Source organism: Anser cygnoides, chromosome 2 (assembly GCF_040182565.1).
Source record: "Anser cygnoides isolate HZ-2024a breed goose chromosome 2, Taihu_goose_T2T_genome, whole genome shotgun sequence".
In the NCBI taxonomy this organism is placed as follows: Eukaryota; Metazoa; Chordata; class Aves; order Anseriformes; family Anatidae; genus Anser; species Anser cygnoides.
The window spans coordinates 69,451,783-69,472,600 of NC_089874.1; the positions used below are offsets into that span (position 1 = coordinate 69,451,783).

The 20,818-nt window shown below is 38.3% G+C and overlaps 1 protein-coding gene across 7 annotated transcripts in view; it reads left to right on the top strand.

Moving 5' to 3' along the window:
* The window catches only part of DCLK3 (doublecortin like kinase 3), a 42,012-nt gene extending 24,073 nt beyond the window's left edge, over positions 1-17,939 (top strand). For 5 of the 7 annotated variants that reach the window (XM_066992384.1, XM_066992385.1, XM_066992383.1 and 2 more), the window contains 4 exons: positions 1,349-3,219; positions 10,037-10,169; positions 11,141-11,308; positions 12,166-17,937. In XM_066992384.1, the coding sequence (XP_066848485.1) occupies positions 1,349-3,219; positions 10,037-10,169; positions 11,141-11,308; positions 12,166-12,362 (2,369 nt within the window). In that variant the 3' untranslated portion in view covers positions 12,363-17,937. Of the gene's footprint in view, positions 1-1,348; positions 3,220-10,036; positions 10,170-11,140; positions 11,309-12,165 lie in introns of all 7 variants that reach the window. The other 2 variants (XM_048056116.2, XM_066992386.1) reach the window with 2 other exon arrangements.
* The last annotated feature ends 2,879 nt before the right edge of the window (positions 17,940-20,818 follow it).

Here is a 20,818-nt window from a genome sequence, read left to right on the forward strand (position 1 = left end):
GCCAGAGCTCTTGAACATGCATCTCTTAGCCCTAGCCCCAAGAGGAGTGCTCGTACCCATAGATTTTCCTTTGTGGATTTTCACACTGCTACATGGCTATGGCTATGTAGTCATAATAACGTATAAAAAAGAGTGGGATTCTCTGGGAGATAAACCATATATTCCCATATAAAAAGGATATGGGAATTACCTTGTAATGGTTCAGTTATCATTGTGGCTACTCTTAGGTTGATCTAGGATCAAATGTTTTTTAGTTCAAATGTATCGAATGTCTGTTCTCTACTGAGCTGTAAAACTACTAACAGGAGGTGGAAGCACTCTGTCATTATGAAAGGTTACTTCTTGAGGCTGAAAAGACTTGTGTGGTAATCAAGTTTTAATAAGTAGAAGAGATCTGTGTACTTTAAGTTGACTTTATTATTCTTAGCTTATTCTTGTCTTTATAGACTGAATTTTGTGATGTCTTGACTGTAACCATGTATTACGTTTTTAGTTTTTCCTTTTCAGAAATACATGCAAAAAATGGTGCTGCTTTCTTTGTTGATTGGTGTCCTATGCTGAAATACTGGAGGAAAAATAGTTATTGTCCCTAGAGGATATTTATGACTTCCTGATTTTACATAAGTTTCTAGAATAAAAAAGTTAAACCAAAATATCAAACAGAACTAAGATGCCTTTCTTTAAGGAAAAAATTAAAAGCACAATAAAAATTGCTATAAAATTACATAAGTAATACTTTATTTAAAAAAAAAATCTTATTTACTTAAGTTGTTATAGAAACCTAGAAACTAAATGAATGGCCTAGGGAACATGAAGGGGAGGTAATTATTTATAAGAATATAAGGTTGCATACACCCATCTGGTAGCAATTTAAAGCCAGGATTAATTAATTTATCTTAATTCATGTAATATAATTGTGGAACTTGCTGCTGCAGGGTTTAGTGAGGCCAAAATTGTAACTGGGATCAGAAAGGTATCAAGTGAGTTCATGGAAGGTAGATTTGTGACAGGGTGTCAATCTGGATGCAATCCTAGCCCAAGTAACCCCATTTTTTCTGAGATGACTAGCAGATGAAGGCAGTTAGGAGAAAAATCTGTTTCCAATATATTTTTTTGAATAACATCTCTTTTTCACTAACTACTTACTTAGGTTTGAAAGAAAATAAGTATGTATTTTCTCACCATGTTTGGAGTTGCATGAATATGGAGTTATTCTTTAAAGACAGTTAAAGTTCTTTGCAAATACCCTTACTCCCTGAGTTCATGTACACTGATACACAGAAAACTATTACACTGAAAGATCTGATGATGGACAATGAATAATGTGCCTGCTCTTTCTTTGCTTTAGGACACGGAAGCATGTTTGACCACGCATCTCACAGTGCAAGCTCAAAAGTAACAGAGAGGAAACTACATGGGACTTGTCCTCCAGTTGGTCGTGGAAACTGTGGAAAACAATGTGTGAATGCGAGCAGCTATAAGTCTTCATTTTTTAATCCCCGGAATGGTTTTCATACAATACATTCAGAGCACAGTCCTGTGAAGCCAAGGATTATTACAGTGGTGAAACCCAGCGGGCATACACTCAAAAAGATAACCTTGCTTCTGAACAGGAGATTTGTCCAGACCTTTGAGCAGCTGATGGCTGACATTTCAGAAGCTTTGGGATTTCCACACTGGAAGAATGACCACGTGAGAAAGCTTTACAATCTGAGAGGCAGAGAAATCCGAAGTGTTTCTGACTTCTTCAGGGAGGGCGATGTGTTCATAGCTATGGGGAGGGAGCCCCTTACATTGAAGAACTTGGAAGTGGCAATACAAGAACTTTGTCCTGAAAATCCTTATGCTGCCAGTGCAATTCAGCAGGATAAGGAGCAGTCCCAAAAACTGAAGAGCAGGCTGTATGACAAAGCATCAAAAGTGGACAGTGGATTTGATGAGGCAGAGATTGCCAAGAATTGTGGTGATGTTATGTCTCCCAAAATGGTAGCTAGAAAAAGTCAAGCCAAGACAAAGCAAGAAGAGAAAATGAGAACCAAAAAAAAGTGGACTAGAGAGAGTTGGGATGGCGAGCAAGGATTGAGGCCTTCTAGAAAAACCCGAGAAAGTGAGAGGTACCTTAAGCAAGAGAGGAACCCTGAGAAGGGATTAGAAGAGATTACAGTGGAAGTAGTGAGGTGTGAGAAGTGTGAACAGGAAAGGCAGGCAAGGCAAAAGTTACGAAGGGAAAGGCATGCTGAGACTTCATTTGAGAACACAGACCTGGATGCAGGTGCATGTCAGAGGTATCAGGTAGAAAGAAATGCAAAAATCAGGAATAGCCGAAAATCTGAAATTCCTCTGGAAGGTGAAGAAGTTGGCTGGAAAGAGAATGGCTGCAGAAAGACCTGGAAACCTCTACATAGGAATGTTAATGAAGGACTGGAAAAGCAAAAAAAAAGCATTGAGATAGAAAGAGATCTGGAGAAACATGAAAACTGCGAGAAAGAAGTGGTGAAAATCAAGAAGAATGCTGTGGAAGGGCTGCAAATAACTCATGAAGTGAAGGAAGAAAATGGAAGTAGCTGTGTAACTAATCAAAATGGTTGGCTAATGAAAGACACTCCAAGGGATGCTGAGAAACCATCTAAAGTACATAGGGACAGCAGAGAGGGTCAAAGGGCTAAAGAGGAGGGTGCCAGGAGAGAGGGAAATATACACAGAGAGAATGACGTGACTCAACGAGAGAAAACAGGAGAGCGTAGAATGAATAAAGAAGAAAACAAGGCTCCAGGATTGGAAAACACAAGCCGGAGGCATGCCATTAAAAACAGAACTGATGTGGAAAACCACTATGAGATTGGCAGGACTATTGGGGATGGGAATTTTGCGGTAGTGAAGGAATGTCGCCACTGCAACTCTAATCAGATCTATGCCATGAAAATTGTGGATAAATCCAAGCTGAAGGGGAAAGAGGACATGATGGAAAGCGAAATTCTGATCATTAGGAGTCTTTCTCATCCCAATATAGTAAGCTTAATTGAAGTGTATGAGACAGAGGCTGAGATCTACCTAATCCTGGAGTATGTCCCAGGAGGGGACTTATTTGATGCAATCATAGAAAGTGTGAAGTTCACAGAGCATGATGCTGCTGTCATGACCACTGACCTGTGTGAAGCGCTGGTGTATATTCACAGCAAGAACATCGTCCACAGAGACCTCAAACCAGAGAACCTTTTGGTAAGTATGGGCAAACACACTGTATATTTGCAGGAGTGGGATTTATTTTCATTTTTGTTATGGTTGTTTGAATAGTTTCAAGCAAATAATACGTGAAGAGAATGTACTGTGGCAGTACTGTTTGGAAAGATGAATATAATCTTGAAATTAGCATTACAGTTTACTTTGCCTATATCTGCTCCACGCTGTAGATCACAGTGCTTGCAAATAGAAATTTAAATGAAAATGACCTGGCTTTCAGGGGCAATGAGCATTTGTATTCTGGGAATCAGGCATGCTATTTATCATCTGACTTTTTGGTACACAAGTTTGAATGTTTTGTATGAAGCATGCACTGAATCATCAGGCATTTTCCTTGCAGACCAAAATTTATTAAAATTGCTAATTCAGCTTATTTGATGGACTTCTTGTCCACTGCAGACCACTGTGGCAATCCTCTACTGTAGTGATTTCAATTCTGTGACAATTTTACTTTCTTCAGAGCAGAAGTACAATGCATTTTTCTGAAATAAGCTGACGGTGATATACAGACGTTTTGGTGAAATATAACACCAAGCACTAAAGTTAACTCATACTCACATTGTGCTAAGGAGTTCTCTTTTCCAACACATTTCTGAGGCTACATTCCTTGCATCCAGCACTGAAGTCAGTAAAATTACTCACATGTAAGTTGGTGTAGAAGTGTTTGCAATATTGACTCTTGGTAAGACACCCATTATAAGAGGGTGAAAGTAAGCAATTGGCTCGCCAATCATTTGTTATGCTCTTCTTCTAGGGTTCCAAATTTCTGAGCAGAGTTACCAAATATCTGCCTGACTCTAACAGACCTAATTTGATCTGTTGGTGGAAGATCATAACCAAAAAATTGTTAACAGATGATTAGTCCTATGTGTCATTGAGTTCTTTAAGGCAATTAACTTTGGAAAAAAAATCTGTGTATTTCTGGAGAAAGGACATACAGAGGTTGAGCAAAGCTGGGTCTGAAGAATTTGCATCCAAACCTTTTGACTAACCAATGACGTCTATACTAGGTCCTGCTATGCATCCTGCTTAGTCTGATGAAAATCCTTGGTATGTGGTGTGTTTGTATAAATAGAAGATGGGGAATGCAAGTGGTTGCTTTGCAGAAAGAAGTATGATTCTGGGCCCTGCCATGCCTTGTTTTGCCGTTTGAGCACAACTTCACTCAGAACTGAAGGGATTTCTTCCAGAAGCTAATTTTCCACTGTAAGCCAGGCTTTGCTCCTTCCTCTTGACTGAAAATAAAGTGCTGTATATGAAACACCTGAGACCAGATGCTTTGTTTCTCTGCATAATATGTAATCTTCTCAGTGCTGCAGTTAAGTGAAAAGAGAGGTATGATCCAGGTCTCACCTGATGGTTTTCACATGTAGTTCACAGCACTGCAAAACAGACTGGTGGACAAAGTTTTGTAACACTGAAGAAATTGTGTTGCCTGCTCTGGCTGAATTACAGAAACATACATTTTTGCAAGGACAGACTCACCCCCACCACATAGGTATTTTACCACATCAGAACAGCGTTACCAGAGCTAACAAGAAAAAAATACCTCTTCTGGTTTCACCTTGCTTGTTAAATGACTGAATGCCTGCTTTACGCACCGTTTATGTGATGCTTCTTTTTGAAAAGTTAGTGTGTTCAACAACCTATGCGAGCTTGTAAGTTGTTGATACTATTGAATAGCTCATCTGCTATCTAGTAATCATCCCTAAAAATACAGGCCGTGTGAGCAAGTTTATGGCTTTCTGAAATTTTAATATGCTTTCTCTGACTCCTTAGAGTGACTGGAACAGTAATAGCAGAACAACGTGGACAGCTGCCACTAATTTGGTGTTGGCCAGAGCTACACAGTACCAAATGTTACTGAAGCAAGTTTATGGGCTCATCCACTGTTGGTGGGCCAGGGGCTGGGAGCAGCCTTCTGGAAGTGCTGGCATCCTGCGGTGTCTCCGCTTTGTCCTTGGTTGTGGGATAGATACCTCCTGCTTCACTTCACATTCCTACACCACAGATATGTGTCTGAATTAGTTTCCCTAGGCTGTCTTTGTGCACAGAGGACAGAAACAGGCTCATACTTTTTCATAGAACCATAGACCTATTTAGGTTGGACCTTCCAGATCATCCTAACCAAGTCCACCACTAAACCATGTCCCAAAGTGCCATATCCACATATTTCTTAAATACTTACAGGGATGGTGACTCCACAACTTCCCAGGTCAGCCTGTTCCAATGCCTACCCACCTGATCTGGGAAGAAACTTCCTAATATCCAATCTAATCAGTTTTTGGCTGTTGACTCATTTGGACTACTTTGGGGTCTTTTGGTCTGGTGAATCCTGTCCTTTCTCTTTCTTGTCAACGATTTTTTTTCCATATTTCTTAAACCTTCCCAGCAAATGGGGACTGGCAGAGAAGGGATCCTTAGCCTGTCTTCGTTAGGGAATATGTTTTGTCTACTGTAAGTCTGTTTTCTGTGGGAATCTAGGCTTGCTCCTAATGACTTTTGAACCTACTGGATCATTTCCATCAGAGTTGACAGAGAAGCAGCAAACAATGGAAACATATTTCTGGAAGTTTCATGAAAATAAGCAGCTGGGGAAAGAAGGGAAACCATGTTTCTGTCTCTACAGAGGATAAGGTGGAAACATACTTTGATATCTAGTGAGTTATAAGGTTATTCACGCAGAGCTGAAAATCTGGTTTTATTAGTTTACGGTACTATTCCTATTGCTCATGTGGCACTGTCCTCTAGTTACAGACTTGTATAACAGCCCACCGTTAAATCCTTTTTGTCTTTCCTCTCCCTCTTTCATTACTGTGCCTGCCCACAACTTTCACACTCCTTGCAGTGTAGCTGTGAGGCAGAAGGGTGGTGACCTGCACTACCAAAACAAAATCTGTTTGAGAGCTGGCGTGAAGACAGCTGCTCTGAAGCCCTCCCTTCCCACTAACGGAATCACCTGGCATAGGATGAGGTGTTTAGTGAGGTAACCTTTGCTACCAAGGCTGAGTGATGTGGTGTATTTGCCCCACAAAAGAAGCTAGTCACTACTTTCATGCTAGCTGGAAGAGCATAGGAGGAGTAGAATTTGCCACCAAGGTTTTTAGCTAAGGGACTGTTTAATTCCACAGGTGGTGGCATTTCTGTGAGTCAGAAATTAATTTCAAACTCTAGAGGCTGTTTTTCCGGGTTATAGCAGTAAAAGATGCAAAGCCACATCCTTCCCCCCTTTTTTTTCGTGGTGTAGATTTTTGTATTTGTGATTGTGAACTCATTTTCTTGTACTCTTCCCCAAAATGCTAATATGGTAACTGGGCTCTATAAGTGTTGCAGTTTTTTATGCATGTGAGTTTTTTCCTTTCCTTTTTCTTTTCTTTCTCCTTTCTTTCAAGTTTTCAAATGTGTATGAGAACTTCAACTGTAGCTGTTTTATCAATAAACTTTGGTTTTGTGACCCTATTTACAAATACATAAAGTGCTGTTGAAGGTCTCCAAGAGCATTTGAGTTAAAATCCTATTTAACCAGTTACCTATCAGGAGCTCTCAGTATGGTAAACCTATGCAGGTTATTTTCTGTAAGATTTCTTTTACAGAGAGATTATTCTAGCTACTATCCATCAAGGGATGTCTGCAACTCAAATGTAGAAGCAGTGCTTTCTTTCTATCTGTGCTTTTAATATGCAAAAAGTTGCATGGGCTAGCTTGATATCTTTATGTCTGTATGTAGAATCTGTATTTCCATACATACGTGCATAAAGAGGAATATTAATGCTATAAATCATCTTAAACACATTGAATTTCACAATGTAGATATGAAAATAAACAATAACTTGGGAGTCATCAACAGACAAAAAAAAAAAAAGGAAAAGACCAGTTTATCCCTTTTTGAAGATGAACTTGCCTTTGTATTAGTATATTATAATCTTTCAGGTGTATGGCTGCTATAGCTAGAAATCCATAAACAGTATTTGGGTATCCTGCCATCAAGAGAGTAGCAAACAATTCTGACTGTCCTGGTTCAGGACTACCAGATGCTGGCTTCCCTTACAGATGATGCATGCAATTAGTTGTATGGCTTAAACTGGCTGTCTACAGACAAAGTATGCTGGATGGATACTGCTATTCTTTGTGGCAATTAGCTCTGTAGGCAGGTAAGGGCAGCTCTTTTGGAATGAACTTTTAGAACCTATCTTTGTAGTCTTGAATGCAGATGCTGTAACAGATGTCATGATAAAGCTGGGATGATCCTCTAGTGTTACTATTTTTTCTTTGTTTATACCATTTCAAAGTATGTGGGATATGTCAAAGGCTGGATTTCTCATGGGAAGATTGTAGATTTCTGTGATACTGCTATGAGTAAAAGCTCTGCCCTCAGGAGGGAATACAAGTAACCTGAGAGGCTTTTCTTTCCGTAATGCTTATTTGCCTGCTATTTTTGCTGCCAGGTGATGGAAAGGAGGACTAGAGATTACAAAGTTTGGGATGAAGGGAATGGAATGCTTGCTTGATCTGAGCTGATGTTGAGTTGTTAGTGAAGAGGCTGAGGAGATCTGGGCTGAGGTTTTCAGGCATGCTGATAGGTTACACACTGGCTTTGAAATGATTGCCACAGAGCTGTAAAAATACAGCCATGTTGCACGCTGTTCCTACCTGTTCAAATGTCAAGTAAACTGAAAGCTCAGTGGTTTTGTCCTCAAGAACACATGGTACAGTATTGCCACCTTGTGCTCTGATGAGAGGTTAGGACTTCGGCTTCTCTGTGAAAAGTACACCAGTGTGTTTCAACAAGAAAAATGACCAGACATTTCCTAATGGCTTTCGTGGGTTGGGATTAAGACCAGGATTTCTCCCTTTGCTGGTTTCTTTAAAATAAATAAATTATTAAAAAATAAAAACAAACAAAAAAACCCCACAAAAAAACACAAACACAATTGCATAAACATTTCGGTATTATTTGTCCTGGTACAGTAGCATGCAGGCTATTTGTTGAAATTCCGTATGTGATACAGTTCCCTTATGTAATTTTAAATGCTTTATATATACAACAGAAATATGTATTCGTGCTCATATAATACACATAAAATTGAGTGTTTCAGTTATGAGTTTTTGTAGCGTTCTACCACTGTTAACCATATTGTTAGAATAGAAATCTTGTGGATAGATGCAGTTCTAGAAAATAACTGCTACTTTTGTCATTTTTCATTTTGTCAGCTGTTGAGTCCACAGTGAATGATGACAAAAAATCCTCATGAAGTTGACTAATGCAATAGAAGATAGCTATAGCATATTAGTTCTCTCCTACAGAATTTTTGTCTGTGTGGTCATAGGAAACTTTTATTTTCAATTTCACAGTGGCAAACACATTTTTCTTAAAACGGGAAAAAAAAATCACTGAACTCTTGCTTAATCAAATCTGGATGAGTGCTTACAGTTTCCGTAAAGAAGATATATGGGAATTAGTTGGCTGTAATGTAGGTGAGCAAATCTTGTCCCATCTGTGTCCTTAGTTGTCTTGTAATAGAGACCATCCTGAATTTTTGGCTGTCTCAAGCACTGTCTGATGGCAAAGAATGAGATGTTAAAGCATGAAGTATGCCTGTCGCCTCATATTCTGGCTTGTCTGCTCAAAACCCAAGTGCAGATTTTCTTGGCTTCCCTATATACATGTTAGATGCTGGTCTGTTCCCCATAGTTAGAGACATATAATTTCTCATTAGAAGCAAATTTATGACATTTTTTACTTCTTAAAGAATATTTGAGTATCAGTCACCAGTATTAAGAATAGTGATGTGTTTAATTACCCTGCTATCTTACTCATGACTTGACCTTTCAATACTTTTTCTTAAAATAATGTTTCATTAGCTGCATTATAAATTAATGCTAAAGACATGCGTACAAAATTAGAATGGGAACAAGTGTTTTGATTACCTTACACACAGATGCAGGAGATGGGAACTGATGGAAAGGCACACTTACAATGATGTTTTGTTGGATTCATTTCTCCAGCTTGTACTGTGTGATTACTGCGATTCATTTATTTTCAGAGCAGCAGATAGAGTAGCAGAGTAATTTGCAAAGAAAATAAAGCCCTTTTCTTTTTTTGGGGGGGGGGACCTTTGTGATAGAGTTAGGCTCTTCAAGTGACACTGTAAAGTCAGTGGCATACGTGGGAATATCAATTATCATAAAATCATAGCATCAACTAGGTTGGAAAAGACTTTCAAGACGACAAAGTCCAGACATGAACTTGACCTACCAAGTCCTATCACTAAACCATGTCCCTTAGTGCTGTGTCCACACATCTCCTAAATACCTCCAGGGGTATTTAGGGGTAGTACTCCTCCACTCTCCTGGGCAGCCCCTTCCGATGTCTGACCACCCTCCCCATGAAGAATTTCTTCCTAATGTCCAATCTAAACCTCCCCATGCACAAGTTGAGGCCCGTAACATTCTCCTTTGCTTTCCTAAGGTGAAAAATAAATGTTTAATTCACTCTTCCTTATTTTTGGTCTTCCTCCTTTTCATTTCTTTCAAATTAGTGTGCCAGAGTTTGAAGAGCAAAATTTTCTTTTTCCATTATTGCTTTTCTTCTTATATGCATGTGCCATCTTGGTACAAGGAGAAGAGAAAACTTTCTGGATACTGTTTATCAAAATACGTTTTCCATTTCATTTTGTTTTAGTTGACAGTACTATTATTAGAACCTCTTCCTCTGTATTATTAACTATTTCATTTATCTTTTGCAGTCTAAAAATGTATGTGGACTAAATATATATTTATATTTCAATGAATGTAGGTTCAGCATAATGCAGATAAATCTACTACACTGAAACTAGCAGATTTTGGCCTTGCAAAGCTGGTTACAAAACCTATATTTACTGTGTGTGGAACACCAACATATGTTGCCCCTGAGATACTTGCTGAGAAGGGTGAGTGTATACATCTATAATTTCTAGCAAATCACCCAATTGCTCTTAACTTTCTAATCATGGACATATTCCAGAATGTTTCAACCTAATGATATGTCTTTACAGGGTAGGAGGTTGGCTAGCAGCAAAATTTGTGAAAGGAAAGAAAACCTCTTAGCTTTTGATAAACACAAGCATATCAGTCATGTTTGCATTATTAATGTCTATGGGATATAATTGTGATTTCCAAGCAGGCAACTTAGTAAAATATCATAGATAATAATTGCTGAAGTGGTGAAATAAGCAAAAGTTTGTCTTGCAACCTCAGGATAGTTACCCCCATTTTGTGACTGTAACCCAAACAACTTTCCAAGGACCTCTGATGCAAAAGGATGGTGAACATGTATGCTAAATACATGTAACAAGCCAAAGCATCGTTCACATCAGAGAGAATTTTGTTGATTTCATATCCAAAAAGATTCAGACCTGGAAAGGAGTCAGATTTTGATGACTCAAGAAAAGCTATTTCTGTGTCTTGTTCTGTAGAGCTGGGTTGAACATCTCCAGTTATATTCAATTTCAATGGAAACTTGGCACTCTTAGTGCTTTTTTTTTTAAAGAGAAACTGAGGAAGACTATTTTAGAAATACGCCCCATGTTTTCTCAGTTAGTCTCCTATTGACATTGGCCTTGTGAGACAGACAGTGATTGTGAAATGTGTTGAAGAAGAGAGGCACTGGGTGAGAGCTGTGACTATTAACAGAGCAGATCCACTTGCAGAAGTGGTGTACCAGCCACTTACTCTTCTGCTGACCTTGTCTTTCTAAGAAGCTGAACAAAGCTTCTCTGTTTCTTAGAGAATAAAATGAGAAAAGAAACAGCTCCTACCAGTCATGAGTTGTGTTTTTTGTTGTTGTTTTTGCTTTTTGTTTATTTTCTAAAAGAAGACTGAGTAAAAGATGGTTAGCCATGGTTTGTCTTTTCTTCCTTAGGCTATGGGCTCGAAGTAGATATGTGGGCAACTGGTGTGATCCTTTACATTTTGCTCTGCGGTTTTCCCCCCTTTCGCAGTCAGGAACGTGATCAAGAAGAGCTGTTTCAAATCATACAGCTGGGTCACTATGAATTCCTTTCCCCATACTGGGACAATATTTCTGCAGGTAAGATTCAGCATGTATACCAGCTCTGAAAACCTCTTCCCTGGAGTGGCTTGGACACACAGAAGCCCCCTTTTGTTCATGACAGGGATGTCTGTCAACTTTGGGGTGTCTTACAGGTCTGTTTTATATGATGATTCTGTATTTGCTTTAGATGTCAATTTAGTCCTCTGGTGGTATCAGTCACGGTGAATCTGAATATCAGGACTGATTGATGTAACTGTTTGCTCCCTTTCTAAGGCAAGAAAAAAAAATTTTGCTCAGCTGACTTGTAAGAATTATCTCTGTAGGAAAAAAGGCACCAAAATTATCTCCAGTGTTATGTTACCTTTCTGTAAAGATGCATTTAAAAAAATCTCAAGAGCTGAAAATTAAGTCCTTGATCTGCAGAATGCAGTGTGAATTTTCAATTGAGATCAATGGGGCCATTTCTTTCCTCTTGTAGGCTAGTAGTGCCTTTTCTGCAGTCTTCAAAATCAGACAGTAAAACCTGTGTCTCCTTATATGATCTTTTAAAGAGCATACTCAACAGAGTTCTGTGACTGTTGTGCTCTTTGAGGGATAAGATTCCCATTGCTAGTTCCTGTGAATCAGAACACCTAGCTGCATGCCTTCAGCATTTCTTCAAGATTGAATTCTCTTCCCTTTTCTCTTTCTTCAGGGGAAAATGGTGTGGAGATTTAACATCTCCTGTCACTAGTTCTAAATCGAGCTGCTAAAATATTTCCTGGGGATAGCCACAAAAAAAAAAAAAGAAAAAAAAAGATACAGTAAAACTAGTAAGAAAGATTAGAAAGATGTTTTGTGTGGGAATAACCATCACTTTTATTTTCTCTTTCCTTTTTTGTCTTTCATAATAGCAGCAAAAGACCTCATAACCAGGCTGTTGATAGTGGATCCCCAAAAGCGCTACACAGCACAGCAAGTACTTCAGCACCCTTGGATCAGAACAGCTGGAAAAACTAATGGCAGAAACTTGCAGAGGGAAGTAACAATAAATATTGAGCGTCATTTCCGGACCCAGCGCAAAAAGGAAGTTGTAGATGAGGACACATGAAGTCTCTTCAAGCTCATCTATTTGTCCCTTTTTATTGATTAACGAATTATTTGTTTTCTTTTGTAAATGAATTGAGCCTTTAGTGTATAGATTTTGTTGGCCGTCATTATGCCTCTCCTTGATTCTGAGATTCTGAATAAGGATAGAGATCAAATTTGCATCCCCACCCTTGTGATGTCACTTGGGAGTGTCTCTGACAGCAGTGAGTAATAGATATTTCCTGGAGGGTGTCCATTATTTTTCTTTAAATACTGATTTGAACTTTTACATTATATAATGTATACCTTTTTAGATGGCAAATGTTTGCTTCTGTGGCCAATGTTAGTGGTGACTGAAATGTGTTTTCTCGTCTCATTTTGTATGATACCTTCAGGAATTTTGCATTTTGTTTTTTTATAATGTTTTCTGTTTATAACATTGTCAAAATGGCTGTCTGAATACATATCCTGCACTAATTCTTAAATTAGCTTTTCACAAGTTCCTGCGAGCAGTGGAGAAGGTGAGGGAATTATTTTTGTGTGTGTGTATATACATATATATGTATATATTATTTAGCTGTAGGATATGTTAAATAAAATGTAAGATACTATTTATTAAGTTGTAAGGAAAGAAAAATCGTTGTAGGTGAAATGAGATATTTTATGATATCTCTCTTGGCAACATCTTTTCTTTGGATGTTTTCAGGGACGGGGTAGTAGAATGTACAATGTTTCTGTTAAACTACCATGGTTCTGTATAATATGGTAGTTTCATTTCTTTATAAGAAGAGGTGGGAAGATCCCATGGCTGATACGGTTTCAAGGCTAGAATAATAACTTTGAAAACATTTTTGTTCCTACTCTGGGAAGTAGGAAGTTAACAGTTCTAAGGAAATTATTCCCAAAGGTATACTTATAGAATGATAACCCAAGCTTTTTTTTCATACTGAATTTTTTATTACGAGCCATCCGCATCCATCTGTGACTCCCTCATGCTGATGGAGAAGAGAGAGCTGGAAAGTTCCTTCTGTAACTTAAGTTAGCCCTTACCTTTATGGTTCCCCTCTCATCAACATCCTTCAGAGCTGAATTGCTTTTGTACACCTGTCAGTGTAGTTTAGCAAACTTTTTTTTTTTTTTAAATGTTGCCTTCCTTGGGGTCTCTTTTTCCTTGATTCTGTAAGAATAGGCAATGCAATGAAGTTACATTAAAGTTCAACTCAGGAAGAGCAACTTCTTGTTAGTTCGTGGGAAGGTCTCCCAGGGGACATGTCATATGCTTCATTGCTTATGTTATTTTTAATTGGATTGGATGGAGTTTTAAAGAAAGCCTTTGGGGGGAAAAATGCAGTCCTGAGAAGGGCCATGGCCTTAAAGAGCTTTTGAATCTCAGAAATTTTCTTTAATCAAATCCAGAAAGCACCCTAGTTGTCTGTTTTATAATGCTTTGTCCATGAATTACATGTGCTAGCAAATAATATTCACAATAAAATTATCAGTAGTATTAACATAAAGTTCATAGCTTGTAGAATTGAATAAAGGTATCTTGTAATGAGATGTCAGAAGCATTTCAGAATCAGTAGAACATGTTCATAACTATAAGAAACAGGATATTATTTTTGCTGAGTGCTAAAATTGTGTGTGAATTTTCTGAATTACCAAAAAGTGTGTGGTACTGTCATCATGTTTCTGTGTCAAGCTGTGACAATTTTTGCCTCAAAAATGATGTATGGAAGTAGAAACAACTTGGCTCTTACAAGAGAATTGCATTTTCAGTTGAGTTGGCTTATTTTAATACATATTGGATTAAGACTTTCTGTGGAATCGAACAATTTGTAAAACAAATGAGTCAAATCTTTACTGTATGCCCAAGTGGTATTTATGATATGTCATACCTCTGCTTTAGAGACTCTGAGTTAGGAAGACTTTTCCTGTTGAAGAATAGATTTAAGTGCTTTCTTATGTGTATCCTCGTATTCTAAATCTGTTACATGGTCTTTGAATACTAATTCAAAACTGCTAATTTAAGTCTGTCTCAGATGTGGAAAAATAGCTTCTGACTTGCAATATTATATTTTGTAATTATTTTTAATATAATAGTTCAGGAATAAAGTTTGAAGTGACAAAAAAAAAATTATCAGCAATGAATCCAATGGTATGGAGTTTGCTATGGGTTGCCTTGTTGCCTTTAAGAACATGTCTACAGCCTTAATCCTGGTACAGAAGACAGAGAATTTGTTTGTAATAAATATAAAAGTAATTATTTTATCAAAGATCTTGTTTTTCTCTCAAGTTCTCTAGGTTCTAGACTGCTTGAACACAGACTGTGCTGCGTGCTGCTATCACATAGTGTCTGTAAGCACCAATGCTGATGTGGCAGCACTGAAGGACTGGATTGGTGATGCTAACAGACCTGTGGCATTAGGCCCTCCTTCAGGTTGGAGGCTCAAAAAGCTTCCAGGTGCTTCTCAGGGCTTTTGCCACCTCCTGTATCTATCCTATTTAGATAATCCTTCCTTTCTTCCATTGCTTTCAGTGTTCTTGCTCTGCCTCTGTGCTGCTGTAAGCTAGTTTCCCAGTCATTCCAGATTACATTACCTGAAGTCTTGGCAATGCGTGTGATTTTGATGAGCTCAGCCTCAAGCATTGCTTGCTGATGTTGACAGTTGGTAAGATTAGAGAGGACTCAGACAACTGAAAGAAAAACTTGGTCTCAAAGATCTCTAGTGTCCCCCGTATCTCTTACTGTCTCTTTTCTTCCCACTGCATGACATTCCAATGTAGACCTGATCTTTACTGTCTGTAAGACACACTTTCTTATACATGAACCAAATTCATGTTACAGAGGTAAGTTTTTTTATTTGCAGTTTTTCCTTTCCACAGAAAATGAGGTAAGAACTGTAAGATAGCAGCAACAGGCCAAACTGCAAGACTTTCCAGACTTCTAAGGTATCGAGATCAAAACATACATTTAAAGGGGATCACCTATATTTCATTTCCTAGTGACACACGTGTCAGTTTTCTTTTTACTGAGCCAACACTTAAAATCAAAGCTTTCAACTACAATAGTCACACTGCAGAACAGCTGGGCTCTATGTGAGGGTGTATTTGCTACCAGAGATTATCAAAAGCATTGAAGCGTTTTGAACATCCTTGAAAGCCAGTGTAAATACAATTGTGTCATAATTTTTTCTTGACTACATTAGGAGTTTCTGAACATTAAGTCCAGGCTTTCAGTGCCAAGATTTGGGGCACTAGTCAGTCTGATTGAGAATGTAGTAAATTTGCTGTGCTTATAAACTGATCTTCCCAAAGAAGAGTATCAGTCTCCTTTTTTTACCTCTTGTCTCCTAGATTTATCTTAATTTCAGAAATGTATAGACAATGTTTTTCATTTTCTGTCTGTGCATTCTTCTATTCTGTGCAAGTCCATCAGTACAATGAATTACTATTGATGTTCTTGCTCCTGAAAGTAACATGGGCACTTTAGCTGGACTGGCAGGATATGTTGATACTTATTGGTATTACAGTATGTCTTGTATGCAACTACACTGAAAGTGTCATTTTTCTAAATTAAAATATAACTTTTCCATTGAAGTCTATAATATATTTTTTCCCCTGAGAAAGGCAAGCTATACAGTGGATATTATGTTTCAATATTTCCAATAAATTAGGAAACAATTGCCTGGGCAAGTATTTTGATTCTTTTTTTTTTTTATTATTATGCCCCCACCCTCTGCCCCCTGAATTTATATTTTATTTATTTGGGTAATGTTTCTTGTAAAAGTTGGCATGTTCATTAAGTATTGTGTGTACTTTCATTTACACATAAAAGAACCCCTTATAATGCTGCAGTCTTTTGAGCAGTTACAAATGTAAACACACAATCCCATTAAAATCAGCACAATCACACTGGAGCTGAGAGAGATTCCAACGCTATTTTTGTCCCTGTATGTCATGAATGGTTTCCACTAGGATATTAAAGCAATCGTGATAAGCATAGCTAGTTTCATTGAAGTATAATGCACACAGTACTAAATTTTGTAATAAATCCTTATTCTGTAAAATTCAAAATTATTTAAAAACATGTTTTGTTTGTAGAGACAGGCATTGTAGTTGAAATTGAGTTGACTGCAGAAGTGGCTTTTTCAAAGGGTTTTAGTAGCTTGTGTATAACTCATTTTCTGTTGCTAAAAATGTTATTTTTCTGCAGGCCTGCAGTCTTAGTGGAAACAGTAGAAATAAAAATGCATCCAACATATTGATGGCGTTTTAGAACAAACTACCTTCTCTCTGGATGCGAGCATGTGAGATGAAGTGGCTGCTACTGTGAGAATCAGTACACGCTCTCATTTATTGTGTATTGGTACTTAGAGACCACAGCCACCTGAGAATAACAGTAGACTGTTAAGAACTGAATGGCTTAATTATAATCGCACAAAATTATTGCACTGTATTTTAAGGGGTGTACATAGGGGTCTGATTAAAAGTGATTTAATGCTTTCTTGTTAGGAGTGTGTTTCCCATGCTACTCATAGTTGAAGTCCACCAATTTATTTATTTTTTTAATTATTTTTTTTGAATAGGTCATTAACGTTCTCACTGCTACATGCACTTTGTTCAGAAAAGATTACCCCTTGTATCATCCAGTCTGCTGATTCACTCTGTTCTCTAGCATTATAAACAGCTGTTGTATTCCTGCAGAATTTTATCTTTTGAAATTACAGCTGTTTTGATAACATAGAAATTAGAAAAATGGGAAAAAAGTGAAGCTAACAATCCTAAATCGTCACTGGAAATCTTTTTGTTTTTTGAATGCAAAAACTGAAATGAAGAGCTGAAACTACCTAAAAAAGTGGATAAATTAAAAAAGTGTTCTTGTAGTAAGTATTTCTGCAATCCGAGCAATGTGAATATTTTGCCTGGTGAAAACACTGAGCCATGCAGTACATTAATAAGGATAAGTATTTAGGTGCAACAACAGTCAACTTCCAGAAGTGCTTTAAGAATGCTGTATTGAATGAGGGGTGTAGGACTGAATAAGTTCCTTCTAATCAGTGGAAAAAATGTTGTACACTGTAACCAAAAGTTTCTTTCTGTGTTGTTATTGCTGTGTTAGTTGGTAATGCTTTCTAGATTTCAGTGACTGACATTATATTTTAAGATGGCATTTCTTATGGAAAAAAAAAATCAGCGTAAAACATCATCTAAAGTGTTTAATGACAAGGATTTCAGTGGTGATGGCTTTTCCGGAAAAAAAACAGAAGTGTATGATTGTTAACTGATATAGTAAGTTGTTAAGCAAATCCTATTGCTGCCTTTTCAAAAAATGTAATTCTGTCATCCTGACCTTGTAATGCTTCAACATGTAAGTTCATTATTTAGCAGGCTCAGAAGAAACCTCTGTGCATAGTGTAAGGACGGATTTAGATGTCTCAGTTACATTTTTACACATTTCAGCTTGTTGGAAGCATACTGGCAAATGTAATGTTCGTGTAGTGACTGAGGGATGACTGAAAGATATATTATGGACGTGTCTCTCAAATGGAAGTGCAATATTGCACCCTTAAAAATGCAGGCAAGTAAGGCTGTTTAGATAAAGGCCAGCACCTGTCCCAGTGGGTTATTATTTCTATGTACTTTAAAAAGGGGTGGGGGGGGGGTGGGAGGGAGAGGAAAAGCTAAAACAAAAGAAACTTCCTTTTTCCACTCGTCTGTTTTCTTGAAGTAAATAAATGCTGTAGAGAAGTTTTAAAAAAGCTTTTATCAGTGAAATAAATCAAAAACCAAAAATCTTTACCCTTGCTGGTGTGTAATGTTCCTATAACAGTTCCCCGGTCATTTTGGTATGCCTGGGGATAACTAATTCTAAGCAGATGCTACAGCAACTGCTAATGTTCTCCCACCTGGATCATAATTCCCTAACAATGGGACAGGAGCAGAGTCCCTTAAAAGAAATAAAACCAAGCTGCTCCACCATGTAAATATGCGATAAATTATTCAACCACACAAGGGTTTTATGGATGTTTATACTTAAATGTTCTCATAACTTACACAGTTAATGTGCAAGGGACAAATAGTCAGAGCTCAGAGCTAGAATGTAGCAGTAATAAACTTGTGAGAGATGAATCCTCACATAAATTTGTCAAATGTCTGGGAAGGTTGTAAAACAAAAATATTTCAAAACCTTGTTTTTCAGTTCACCTGGAGAAGGGATGCAGGAAATATGAGGAAAACTTGAACAAAAATGCTGAGGTAAAGCCCTTAATGGCCAGGAAAATGAATAATTTTTCTGATTGCTGAACAGATCGCTGAATGTGGCAGTCACTGCAAGTGATCCTGCATTTCTTTCGTAGTGAAATACTCATTTTAAGCTCTGAGGATGGGACCTTAAAACTTACTAGCAAGAGGTTCTGATGGTCGCTTTCTGTGATATTAATGTTAAGATGTCAGCAAATGGTAAGGTTTCTGCTTCTGCAGTAATTAGTTTTGATATTCCCACCTTTCATTTAAAGTATCTTCTGCTGCTTGTTAATGTAGTTTTTCAGGAAAACAGAGACAGATTTCCATGTCATTAAACTTTGTTCCTTTGTACTTCCCATCACCAGATTCCATCACAAACATCTTACAAATATGTACTTTGAAATTTTAAGATCTTTTAGTGTTTCTGAGGACAGTTCTGGGAGTTTCAATGGGTTGGAGTTGGTGTACACCAAGGGAGACTTTTGTCCCTTGGTTGTGTGTAACTATTCCTTGTAGGGTGATAAGTATTCCTATGAGGCTTCTTGGGTCAGCAGTTTCTGTGGCGAGTGCATGTTTGTGGTAATGATATAGATGTTCTATTCTGTGATTGCTCTTTTGCGGTGTTCATACTGCTGCTGGAGTCATTTTATTTGCCAGTGTTACTACTACCTTTCCATGCAGGGGAAAAAAAAAAAAGAAAAAAAAAAACAGAACACCCCAAACACTATTCAAAATGAGCTAATAAAAAGTGTCATTAGGTCATTGTTTTAATGAATTTGCAATGGGACTGGTACAATTTGTACTGACAACTAATCAGCATTTATCAGGAGGATACTTCGTATGAACACTTGGACAGATCCTGTACAGATCCTGTGTGAGGGATTCTGGGAAGATAACAGACAAAGTATTCAGGTGCTTCATTCTTTCAAGGTAAATCATCAGGAACCAGGATTTGCTGCCTTTCGGTTTGTTTTCAATGTCGAATGAACTGGTAGAGGATGGGCAAGGATGAGAGCTTTGTTTGCAAGTGGAAGGCTTCTTATTGGCAGGCCAGAGAGGTTTTAATTCAAGGGAATTTATTTAATGCCAGTCCAAACTAGACTTAGTGAGTCTGATACTAAAAGTTTTTCAGTTTGCATATTCAAATATGCAAATGGATATGCATAGGTATGTATGGGCTGAAAAAAGCACTCTTTACTTTCATTGTTTTATTAGCTATTTTGCTTAGTAACATTACTAGTCTTTGGGTATGTTCTTTTTAGTGCGGAACACAACATGCAAAACTGGATTTATATTTAACCCCAAGGTGACTCATATCTGCTGCTTTGTGTGGAAAGATCCTTTGTGTTGCTGAGGTGTGTGGATGTGTTTTGTTAACATGAAGCTTTCCTACCTCTGTGCTAGCTAGTAACAGTAATGGTAATACTTTTGGGGATCATAGGAAGCCTTAATGAACTTTAGCTCCTGTTTATTAATTAGGCATTAGTGCCTTGATGCCTCAATAAATGGCTTTGCAATGGGCTCGCTGTAAAAACAGAGCAACCTTAATTCCTCCCTGGAGCAGTGCCAGCCTTGGCAGGAGGACAGTCTTGGCTGTCAGGAGCAGTGCTGTCAGCAAGGGTAGTGGTAACAAAGCACAAAACCATGAACCTCCTGGCTCCTCAGTAGTCAGAAATCAGAAGGCAAATACCTACGAGGCAGGTGGGAGTGTGATTTGCTTGAGGTGAACCTCTTGCTTTCTCTGGAGCAAGGGGTGCAGGACAGCTGGGATCCAGGATTCAAACCTCTGGTTTCTCTCTCATTCACCGATGGCACCTCATGTGTTTGCAGCACGTACAGCTTTGCGCCTTCTGATCTGGCTCAGTAGCCACAAGGACTGGATAGTCTCTCTGTGAGCTGACATCGAGGTGCTTGGCACTGCCAGCTGTAAAACCTGGGGGAGGCTGCAGCTGGGGGCTCCTGCATGGAGCCCTGCAAAGAGGCCTAGTAGTCTCCAGGTGGGACAGACTCCTGCTCCGCCAGCCGAGCTGGCACCGTGCTGGCTCAGGGGCAGGGAAAAGGTCTGGGGTATAGGTCTGGAGGTCAGAGGCTGCTTTCATCCTGCAGAGAAAGGGCAGAGACTTTTAGTTAAAGCAAAGTCTGACATCAGTCTGTTCTCTCACTTCTGCAGCTGCAGTCCAAAGCAGCCCTGGGACAGGGTCACTGTCAGTTCTTGAAATCCTCCCACCTTGTGTT